Source organism: Kryptolebias marmoratus, linkage group LG8, assembly GCF_001649575.2.
Source record: "Kryptolebias marmoratus isolate JLee-2015 linkage group LG8, ASM164957v2, whole genome shotgun sequence".
NCBI classification, from domain to species: Eukaryota; Metazoa; Chordata; class Actinopteri; order Cyprinodontiformes; family Rivulidae; genus Kryptolebias; species Kryptolebias marmoratus.
The window spans coordinates 23,872,817-23,883,800 of NC_051437.1; the positions used below are offsets into that span (position 1 = coordinate 23,872,817).

A 10,984-nucleotide genomic window follows, 5' to 3' on the forward strand; every position below is an offset into this window, starting at 1 on the left:
GTCAGCATTTCATAAACCCAGAGCTCCCCATTCTGCTTCATTAAATGACATGTTTGTGATAAAGGCCAGTCTGAGCTCATTCATAGCAGAAAGAAAACTGTGATTTAGCTTCTCTGGACTAGGAAATATTTGTGTTTTGCTGGAGTAACAATACTATATATTTTTTTTTTTTGCACATTCTCATCCTTGGCTTTGTCATTGTAAATACAGACCTCAAACACCTGTCAGGTTCTGACAATTTTTAAGTTGGCAATCAGATTTCTTCCTGTGAAAATGTATTATTAGGAACATTTCACTCGTGGAATGAACCTGGATTCAGATCAGGCACCATCTAAATCTTTGTCTTTGCATATTAGGGAGAAAACAAAAAGAATGTAGTCTGAACCTTTTTTTTACAGCTTCTAAAGGAGGTGATGATCATTTATTATCACTTGCTGCTGAAAGGCAGGCTTCTGCGTGTGTGTGTGTGTTACCAAATACATCATGAACCACTGTATAAATTCTACAAATCATTAACTTTTGGAGTCAATCCGATTCAAAATGGCAGCCACGGCTACTCAGTCTTGGCCGACACAAAGATGACTGTAACTCGGTCAGTTTTACAGACACTGAGCTAACATTTGGTGTGGTAGTGGCTGAGAGTCCTCCAAAACACACACTCTGAGCCTGACACCTCACAGTCTCACATCTAAAACTCTGTCATGAATGGCGGTGGGCGATATGCATTCCTTTAAGAAATGTTGGGCCTTTAATTAATGTTTTTGGCTGTTGTGCATTGCTTCAGCCTCACGGGCATACATGGATCTTTATGAAATCCCACTGATCATTAGATTTCCCTTCAAACACCTGTTTCTGGATGATTCAGTACAGCAGCACGTTGAAGTTGAAGTCATGTGTTTGAGGACTGAGAGGATGGGCAGTTTAGAGAGTTTGCAGAATGTAAACAAACATAAGACGAAACTTTTAGATCCAACTCGTCTCCTTGGAATGATTTCTGAGGAGTAGCGGGGAGCGGAGCTGAGAGGCTCCGGTTCAGAGGGAGTTTAAAGCCCTCGTCACGGTGCAATAACCTCCATTATCTTGTTCTGACTCAAACGGCTCCACCGGCACTCGGATGACCTTTGGTAAGAGACACGGGGCAGGCTGAAAAGCTGAAGCAACAGGAAACAAAAACAGAGGAGCTTTTCCACGTTGCTAAAATCTGATCTGAAAAAAATGACACAAAAATCTGGAGCATGAGACGATTCTTTGCACTTCCTGCTAAGGAGAGAAAACCCTGTCTGAGTCAGGTTGTGTTTTCTTAATCAAAGCAATGTTCTCCTTTATCACATCGTTTCTCCCGACTTCCTACTTCCTACCAGGGTGGCTGACCTTAGACACAAACCCATTGGATGGTTTGCTTCAAGGTGAGCTCCTCTTCGATTTCTTCTTCGTCCGGGTTTTCTCTGAACTGTTCAGGTGGCCGTAGTGTGCTGTTTACGCTCCGTGTTCTGTGACCTGCAGGGCTGGTGGGTGCGTGTGGGATTTCTGTGCTGTGCTCCCTGCTGAGAGTGCACTTATTGTTGGAGGAGAGGTGAGAAAAGACACTTCCACTTGAAGACTCTGTCGGTGTTCAGTTTTTATGCGCTTTTAAAGTTCTTTAAGTCATCTTTAATAATAATAATAATAAAATTTCTTTCCTGTAACTCGAAGCTCCAAAGAAAAAAATGAAAAAGGCACATCAAGCGAGAGAGAAACCCATCATCAAACGAGGACTATAAATGGGTTTGCTGGGATGCTCCAGTTCTTCTTTGTGACCGGAATATTGGCCGTAGTGGGGTCTCGTGTGGCGTCGCTGGTGGTGCTAGAATTTTGTCTCCGAGCCGTCTCTGGACTGGTTACAGCTGGACCGGTAAGACAGCACTCGCCTGATAACAGGACCAGAGATTTATCATTTCATGTGTTCATCAATCTGAATATGAAATGATGTCTCTAAAGGCAGAATGACCTCTGGGAAATGCCTCTTAATAATTAATATTAATCATTTAATTATTTAAACCACTTTTCTCCCAACTTTTATACTTTTAGATCTAAAATGGACTTGAGTAAATTATTTTACAGAAGGGTCATGTTTTTATTGTGTAAGTTAGCTTTAATAGTCTCTTATTAGGGCAGTTATTGTATTATGTTGTATTAATTGTATCATGCTCTATAGTGTTGTATCTTACATCATATATTGTCTGTAATCATTTTCTGCCAAAAGCTACAACGCCATCTAAAGTTTTGTTGACTCTGTATTATGTGCTGGACATAAATAAATATCGTGTAATTTTAACCTCCAGTGGTATCATTAAATCAAAAATTGACAGAATGTGCAACAACCAGATTCCACAGCCTGTGAACCTGGTAAATAAAAAAAAAACATTGTAAAAGTTATTCAGAAGTACTGATTTTTAACAGTTGTTTTAAATATTTCTTTGTACTTCAAGGTATTGTAAAAGTGTTTTTATTCATATTTTAACTTTGCTTATTGCTTTATGTCAGTCTTATGTAATTTCTTTTTGTCAGCATTCATGAGGCAAGCCCTGCTGTATTGTGTTATGACTGATCCTAAAGTGATTTCTAACAACCCATTAGTCTAATTTGCTGAGTCATTTTCTAGTTTATATCCTCTCATGTTGACGCTTGTCATGCATTAAACCAAAAAGCCCATCATCCCGGTGACTGATCCATCATATGCGCTTTTTATGTTTCCCAGGACACCAGGAAATTTCTGCAGCAGCTGTTAGTCCAAAGCCAGTTCTCTCTGGGCTGTGCGCTCAGCTGCAGTCTGCACTTTCTCCACGAGGGGGCGTCCCAGCGCTGGCTGTGCCTCCTCCTGGCAGCAGGGCTCAGCTGGTTCCTGGCGAGGCAGGCGTCAGGCCTCCTGCGTCACGTCTCTGCTCTGTACAAACTGCACAGCTCACAGAACTACTGCGGCATCTGCATCAGCCTCCTGACGTCAGGATGGCGCCTGCTGCCGATGCTCTGCAGGGCTATGACCATTACCTTCTTTGTGGCCATGCTGGCTGGTGTGTCAACCATCAACCAGCAGTTCCTCTCTGCAACGGAGGCCCTGAGGTTCTGGACCCCCCTGACTATCTGCTACACACTGTTGGTGGTGTACATGCAGGGTGAGGGGCACAGTCAAATCAAGCCAGAGGGTCCATCCATTTATTTCCCTGAAACATTTTATTTTATTTTTTTGGTCCTGCAGAGGAGCAGCATAGTCTGCCTAGCAGCCAAGCCGTCTTCAACACGGTCGTGGTGCGTCTCGGGGGTCTGATGGTCCTGATGCTGACTGTGGGGCGCTGGGCTGACGTGCTCCACATCCTGATGTGCTTCCTGGGTGAGGCCAGCTGTCTGCTCCCAGCCAACGACCTGCTGGATGCAGCGTCCTCACAGGTCAGTCAGAATCAGCACACACACACACACACGTCTCTCCACAGAGAAAAACTAAACTGGGGCAGGATATCAAACTGGGTCCCAGGACGAGAATAAACTTCTAAAACTTGTATTCCAGGAGGAGCAGTTTTAGGATCCCGAAGACAGATTTGGGTCGGAGGAATCTTTAACTCAGAAAATTGAGCCCATTTGTCTTCCTGCTGTAGCTGTATTCTGCTTGTTGAGTGTTTTTTTTTTTACTTTTAATTTAAAAATAATACAAAGCACATGAGAAAGCTGCAATTTATTGTGTTGAATTTGAACAGACTGGATATTTTCTGATGGTAAAAAATAAAAACAACAACATAGCTATGTTGAAAAAACAACATTAGATACTAGTATAAGTTAGATCCTCCTTTTTACCATACCAGCATAAGGACAAGATATCCAAATCAGCCATAACATTATGACCACTCATTTAACAACAGCCTACATTTTGTAACTTTTGAGGAGAGGCCTCTTGTATGTTTAGCAGATTGTAAGAATGAGCATTTTCTCATTACTCATTTTACCCTTCAGTGGTCGTATTGTTATGTCTGTTTAATATTATCTTTAAGTAACACAATTATTGTCCGTCAGTCTGGTAAAACAGCTGTCTTCTGTCTCATATCACACATCATAGTATGTGTTGTGCGCACACAGGATGAAGAGGATTTTACAGAATATGCAAGAAGAGATCGTCGACAGAAACCCCGGATACACCAGAGGGAGCGTCAAAGATAGCAAAACTACTCAAAACATAAGATTCTTATTTTTCTATCAGGAAAGCTTTCCTCCAAATCTTCTGGAAACATGTTTGCAACAACCATACAAGCAATAATGTGTGCATTTACTTTGGGGATGTATAAAAATAACCTCCACCTTATTTTTAGTTCATTAACAGTAAAACTTTGCAGCTCTGAGGTTTATACAGGTTAACTTTTAGAATAATGCTGTCATGTAAACTAGCAGGAAGGTTCTCTGACCCTGACTTTCTTTGTGTGGCTTTTTGGCACAGAAAAAATACAGGTAAAGGTTCAGATATTGTGTATTCTATATTTCTGTTTACTAGTGTTAATGTTGTTAATATTATATATATATAAGAAACACTGTTTTTAAACGTTTTGTATTAAGACCTAAAACTCACAATGTAATGAGTTTGAGTTTAAGCCATAAAAAAAAAACGATGCACAGAGATATTCCACAGAAACATATGCAAACCCACAGCAACACGTTATATTTTTGCATTTATTGTGAAACTTACAAAAAAAAAACACGGTATAAAAACGCTTGTAAAGTTTATGTTTTACCATAATAAACAGTAAAATTAAACACTTTACCAGCTAAACTCAACCCATGTAAATAACAAAACAGATTTATTTACAACGAATAAAGTTTACATTAAACACCTTCAGCAGAAGATAAACTTGTTTTATTAGTTTTCTAAGCGGGCCTGTTTTGTTTTTGTTAGTCGTCTGGTTGGACGGAGAGGTCAAAATGGCTGCCGACCGTCGTTACTGCCGTTAGTCTCACAAAATGGCGTTAGACAAAGAAAGAGCCGGACTACAGCAAATGGCCCCGTTGATTATTTAGTGAACCCGAAACGACGAGTCAAAGCAAGATATCCGTATTAACGCGCAGTGCTTGGGCTGATGACATCGAACCTGATTTCTACAACACCTCACGGACATTCATGGGACGTCCGTTACCGTCTTTGTTGACGGTACTGAAACCAGGCCTCGGCTCTTGTGACAATTCATGTTTTCTGACACCCACATCGACTTAAATCCACATTTGACAGACATATATTCCACGAGAGCCTTTTTGATACATGATTCCCGTCATTCCTTCACAAAAATTACAGGATGGGGGGGTAGCACATGAGCCTGATGGTCCAGTTTCCAGAGTAAATCCCAGGTCTGAAAAGCACGGATGAAATTTAGTTTTGGTGTCTAGTCGATCCACCAAAATAGGAAATTGTACTCCCATGGGTTTAATAGATTTTTTTAATAGAATAAAGTTCCACATCAGGACGCTTTCTGCAGACAGGCGGAGGACGTTCTCCATACACAGCCGACTACGGCGAAGCTGCTGAAGTGACTGAGCTTCTCGTCGCCTCCTATGGAGAGTTCCAGACTGTTCTGTCCTCCGCTGATAGGCACACTGAGCGCATGCGCACAACACGTTTGCCTGTCATCGCTGCGCCTTAACGCATGCGCATTTCAGTCTTGTGTCTAGATGCTTAATATAGTAACAAAAGCAGAATAATGTTGTGCCATAGATACAGAGCTTTTTTCAAAAATATTTCTTCATAACAACCTGCGACATTTAGCTTGAGAATGAGATGTGAACACAACGCAGCAAAGTGTCAATGAAGAATAAGTTCACTATTTGTTTGAACTAGAAATATTGAGGCTACATTGAGAAAATACCATTCATATTTCATTAGCAAGCATAGCGAAATATGCATAAACGATTTTTACTTTACCTTTCATCAGTGTCTACGACAACACTGAATTTGGACTTTTGGACATTCGCCTGAGTGTTTTCTGTTACTTATTAGCTTAAAAGAGAGCACAGACCTGGTCAAAGTTCTCAACTTTACAGTCCTTTGTGAACTTTGTTTGTCCTGCAAGACATAAAGCACTGCATAAACAGCTTACCAAACATATTAAGAAAGAGAGAAACTTAATAAAAAAAACAAACCACATAAAATTGTTTTGTATTATTTTTTATTTTACTGTGTTATCTGTTGTGTTGCTGTTCAATACTTTGTTAAAATAAGACTAGTTTACTGATTGTTCATTCAAAAAAAAGTCACACTACTATTTTTTTGAGAGATCTTTATTGATTTAATGATAAACAATAAAGAGGTGTAACATCAGTTCACAGACATGTAACAAAGATTTAATCAGCCACAAAACTTTGCTTTATATCTAGTTTTTGGGATTTTTGCTACAAAAAAATGATTTTTTTACGAATGACACAACATTCTTGTCTTGAACACTTGGTTTTTAGGATTCGTCATTTACGAATTATTTCAAATTTCTTAAATCTAGCTTGTGAGCAGAGTCCAGTTTGGAAGCTGTGGTAAATTGTCAGCTGTTCTACAAATAAGTTACAAACAAACAAAATATAATTTTAAAAGGTAACAAAATCAACAGCTCTTACATTTGATTTTCAAAATATTGTTCATGTATTGAGTTGGGGTGAGGGCAGATGAACCAAAATGTGAACAAAAAGAGGCTAAGATCTTAAAAGATGCAGCTCTCCTCTTGCAGCCCTCCTTCTCTGCCCTATGCTGCTGTCACATGATGAGCATAAACGTATTCATGTGCTTCACACGCAACTTAAACATGAATTTTAATTAGCCGCTCTCACAGCCAATATTCAGCGTAGCTACTCCCATCAGCTGCTTTCATAAATATATGTGCACAGCCTGCTTAATCCAGACTGCACATTTAATAATGATGGGAAAATCAGACTGTCAGTTAAACTGTCTACAGGTATAATAAGCTCAGAATATAGTTACTGGCTGTAACTCCACTTCTCTGTAAGCTTCATCACTTTAGGTCAGATTCACACAGCCTGATGAAGATGGGACTGTTCTACCTTCACAGGCCTCGCTGATTCTGTTTCCTGATGGATTGGATGAGCTGCAGCTTCATCTCCTTATGTCTGTCAGGTGCAATGAAAGCCAAACTGGCTGTAAAAATAAAAAAGGCCATGTGTGCAACAGAGAAAAGGATGGCATCAGACAGCATGTTGCTCTGATTCTGCAACATGATTATTAGAAAGCAGACACTGAGATGATACAACAATAACTCTTTGTGGTCAGTGTTAGTGAGATATGGAAACAACAGTGGAACAACATGAGTCAAAGGGGCTATTCACTTTTTTTATCTCAGTTTTTCTTTTTGAGAAGTACTTTTATTTTCACTGAGAAATTTTTTTTTATTCAGAACTCTTATTATCTAAAGGTATGGACACCTAAATATTTAGGATAACCACTGGGAAAGTCGTCTCTTTAAATAGACCTGTGATTAGTAGAAGGTGAAACTTTAAGGCATGAGAACAACAGTCAAGCAGAGTTTAAAAAGTTTGATTCCTCTCAGACTCATAAAAAATATAGAGACTTTTTCAAAACAATCCAAAACCATCTATGGCCTGCTTTAGTTTGGACAAAGATAGTTCCCAAATTTCTCAGGTACTAACCCATAAAATAACACCAGAGAGCTGAGACCTTGACTACTGCTAGTTAAAGTACATATAAGCTATTTAAAAAAGAATATAGTTACTCTAGTACCCCATCCAGCAGTAATACCTTTTACCTTTTGTCACAATTGGTGAAAATCCAGTTACATTTGTTTTTCTGCAGACCATCTCAAGATCCGTTATTATCGGTCCACAAATCCCACTTAGAGAGCCACCCAGCCCCTGAACAAAATAGTAACTATAAGCCAAGTATTCAAGTATAAGCATGTTTATTAAGGGAAATGCAATATTATTACCATCCTTTTCCGTTTTCTCCAAATAATTTGGTGTTTAATTAAAAAAAAAACTTAGTTTTGCTGAAGCAGTGCAAAAAATACAACAAGGTTGTTCCCCAAGGTAGAACTTAAAAAATAAACACATGAAATGAGCAAATATGTAGGAATAAATGTAATATTCCATATTCCAAACTCACACTCTGGTAAAGAGATAACCGATGTTGGATAAAATAATAGATAGATTTATTGTTTTGTGCGTCCCTGAAGTAGGTTCGGGGTGCAACGACGCAAAACTTTAGTTCCACCTGTTCCATGTTCCAGCCTGGAAAAACCTAAAAACACCAACTGAGCAACGCCGCGCCCCCACAGATTGAGAACTACTGACCTACACAGACTAATGTAGGTCAGCCATGCAACTCCAACCTACATTTGTTGTGTTGATTCAGCTGAGTACTTTGTTTACACTGAATGCAGACCCGCGTTTTGTAATTTAGTCCAGTACATCTGGAAAACTACTGGAGTAAACTCTGTCAAACCTGAAACGTCTAATATAGTCCAGGATGGCCTTATTTATGTTTGAATTCTGACTTTGCATTGAGTGCCTTTAACGTAAGCCTGATTATTGATTCTGATCAGTTTGGAGCTGGATCCTAAACACCCCGATCAGTCAATCATTTTGGACTGAGGTTACGTTTAGTGTATTATTTTTAAAAAGGGGGGTGATTTATAAAATAATTTTACAAATGCAGGCTTTAGTTTGTATGCAAACTGCTTCACCTTGCAGTAGTGATGGGATCCTCCTGTGAGCTTCTCGGATGTCAAAGCACCAACGTTCAGCCAGGGGTTTTCTCACGCATGCGCACGGGGGGTGTGAATGGGGAGAGAGAGAGAGAGAGGNGGGGGGGCAGAGGAAAAAGAAGTTCACACACAAAGCCACGCCTGCGCGGTGTGCCTCTCATTACAAGCGAAGTTGCTGCATCTTTTTAGGAAGCTACACGCTTTCTTTCGACACCCAAAGGTCGCATGGTGTCAGGGACGCGCCTAGTCACGGGAACTGACCCGGGGTGTGTGTGTGTGAGAGAGAGAGGGGGGGATGCGCGTTCACGAGGAGGCGCAGGCGCGCGCTTTAACAGTGAAGAGTACCAAACAGCGTGCGGGGATCCAGCCTAATGGTTTACACTGGGTCACAACGAGCAGTCAATGATTGGCGTCAACTATTCCGCCTTCTCCGCCTGCGTTGGCTCTGCGGACCTTTTGTATTTTGCACGCGGGGAAACTGACACCGACAACCCATCTGTATGATCGGGGAGCAGGAGCACGCAGTATGGTCCGGGAAACCAGACATTTATGGGTGGGAAATTTACCCGAAAATGTGCGAGAAGAGAAAATCATCGAGCACTTCAAGCGGTGAGTAAAAAGCGGCAGATGTGTTTGGAGATGTGTGTGTGTGTGTGTGTGTGCGCGCGCACGGACAGCATCTCTCTGCTTTCTCTCTATGTGTGTGTGTTGTGTCACATTTTAGTTAAGTCGGGATGAAGCAGGAGGTTCCCCTCGAAGCAAAGTCCCATTTGGCAACTGTGCCATATAAGCAACATTTTGCTTGCGCGCGTGTGTGTGCGTGTGTTTGTGTGTGAGAGTGTGTGAGAGACGGCAAACAGCACGGCTCAGCTCGGTGACATATGGTTTTGCCATTCCGCCTCCGTCACTAACTTATTGGCTGATTTGTTCGTTTTTCTGTTGAGTGGTTTCCAGCCAGCCAGCCCACCTTTGGTCCCGGGCACTACGAGGAAAACACAGCATGCAGCCAGTCAGTGTAAACAAACTTCAGCCTATTTGGAGAGCTGCGAGCCTCACAATGCATTTCCCAGCCTGGATCTTTTTTCTTTTTTCTTTTTAAACCAGACACGCGTTAAAGCTCCGCGTCTGGTGCTTCATTTGACTTCCTATCAGCCCTCTGCACAAACAGTGATGCTTGTATGCCAGAGTGCAGCTTTTTATTTTATTGTGTTCGGGGAGGAAAGAGGCGGATTTTGTGTCTCGAACCTAAGCCGAGCAGCCAAACAAGCCTCCCACCCCCCACCCCCCCAACCCCCCCAGAAGTGACGCGACATCGCGCCGCAGCTTTGTTGCAGTCAGGAGCGGAGCGGCGCCGCTGACGCGCGCGGCTGATGCGCACCGCTGCTCGGCTGCTCGGCCGGGCGGCAGCGGGGCTCCTCCGCCGCTTCTGCTCACTTGGTGCGCAATAAATGTGCGTGCCACACACACACACACAAACAACAACCCGCGTTTCCTCCCGCAGCCGCTCGTCCGGCTCTCACTCAGCCTGCAGCGCGATGCGAGCCGAGCCGAACCGAGCCCGACTCTTTAACGCATCGTTTTGTTTGTCTGCTCGCTTTAAAGCAGTCCCTTTTCCCTCTTTGAGCTGAGCGGCTGTTCTCAGGCTGCTGCTGCTGGAGCACACCGAGCCCCTTGTGCCATTTTGTCGGCTTTTGGCTCTTTGTTGTCTTCCCTGGACTGAAAAAAATGTAAATATATGTGTGTGTGTATGTGTGTGTGTGTTGGCTATCACGGTGGGTCTGCGCGCTCTCGCCTCCCCTCTTTCTCTCGGCTGTCAAGGAAATAGCAGCCCGCTTCTCTGTGCGCGCATATGTGCTGGAAACCAAGCTCCCCCCCAAACACGATTCTACCTGAACGTGGCTTTGTGTGTGTGTGTGTGTGTTTCAACTGGCCGCCATGTCGGAACAAAGCAGCTAAGCGCCTATAATATTATAATAAATATAAATGTGGGCTTCAGAGTACCCGCAGAATGAATATCTGAAGGGGGGGGGATAACGCAGTGATGGCTGATCCCTGCAGCCCGGCAGACTCCGCGCACTGATGAGCTGCCTGCATTCCGTTTTATTTACACAATCCCTGGTATGATGTGCGTAACGATATGGTATTTTTTTGGGTGTGGGGTGTGTGTGTGGGGGGGAATTGTTGACTGGCAGCCTGCTATTGCAATAGCAGCGAGAGGAGGAGGAGGAGGAGGAGGAGGAAGGGGGGGGGGGGGG

At 42.5% G+C, this 10,984-nt stretch overlaps 2 protein-coding genes across 2 annotated transcripts in view; both read left to right on the plus strand.

Moving 5' to 3' along the window:
- Positions 1-757: 757 nt before the first annotated feature.
- Positions 758-5,285, plus strand: tmem82 (transmembrane protein 82). Its single transcript, XM_017411223.3, has 6 exons — positions 758-1,406; positions 1,504-1,573; positions 1,693-1,891; positions 2,738-3,152; positions 3,236-3,423; positions 4,105-5,285. Exons 1-6 carry the CDS (start codon positions 1,313-1,315, stop codon positions 4,183-4,185), a joined length of 1,047 nt encoding a protein of 348 aa, XP_017266712.1. The 5' UTR covers positions 758-1,312; the 3' UTR covers positions 4,186-5,285.
- Positions 5,286-8,872: 3,587 nt separating this feature from the next.
- Positions 8,873-10,984, plus strand: part of spen (spen family transcriptional repressor) — a 25,508-nt gene continuing 23,396 nt past the window's right edge. Inside the window, exon 1 of the mRNA XM_037976873.1 lies at positions 8,873-9,338. Within this exon, the coding sequence (XP_037832801.1) occupies positions 9,256-9,338 (83 nt within the window). The 5' untranslated portion in view covers positions 8,873-9,255. The remainder of the gene's footprint in view (positions 9,339-10,984) is intronic.

What these genes read in the sequence shown, in the direction of transcription:
- tmem82 (XM_017411223.3), top strand. Translation starts at nt 1,313, where the DNA reads ATGTTCTCCTTTATCACATCGTTTCTCCCGACTTCCTACTTCCTACCA. An exon ending in ATTGGATGGTTTGCTTCAAG is followed by an intron (nt 1,407 to 1,503) that starts GTGAGCTCCTCT and finishes TGTGACCTGCAG; the next exon opens with GGCTGGTGGGTGCGTGTGGG. An exon ending in CACTTATTGTTGGAGGAGAG is followed by an intron (nt 1,574 to 1,692) that starts GTGAGAAAAGAC and finishes TGTAACTCGAAG; the next exon opens with CTCCAAAGAAAAAAATGAAA.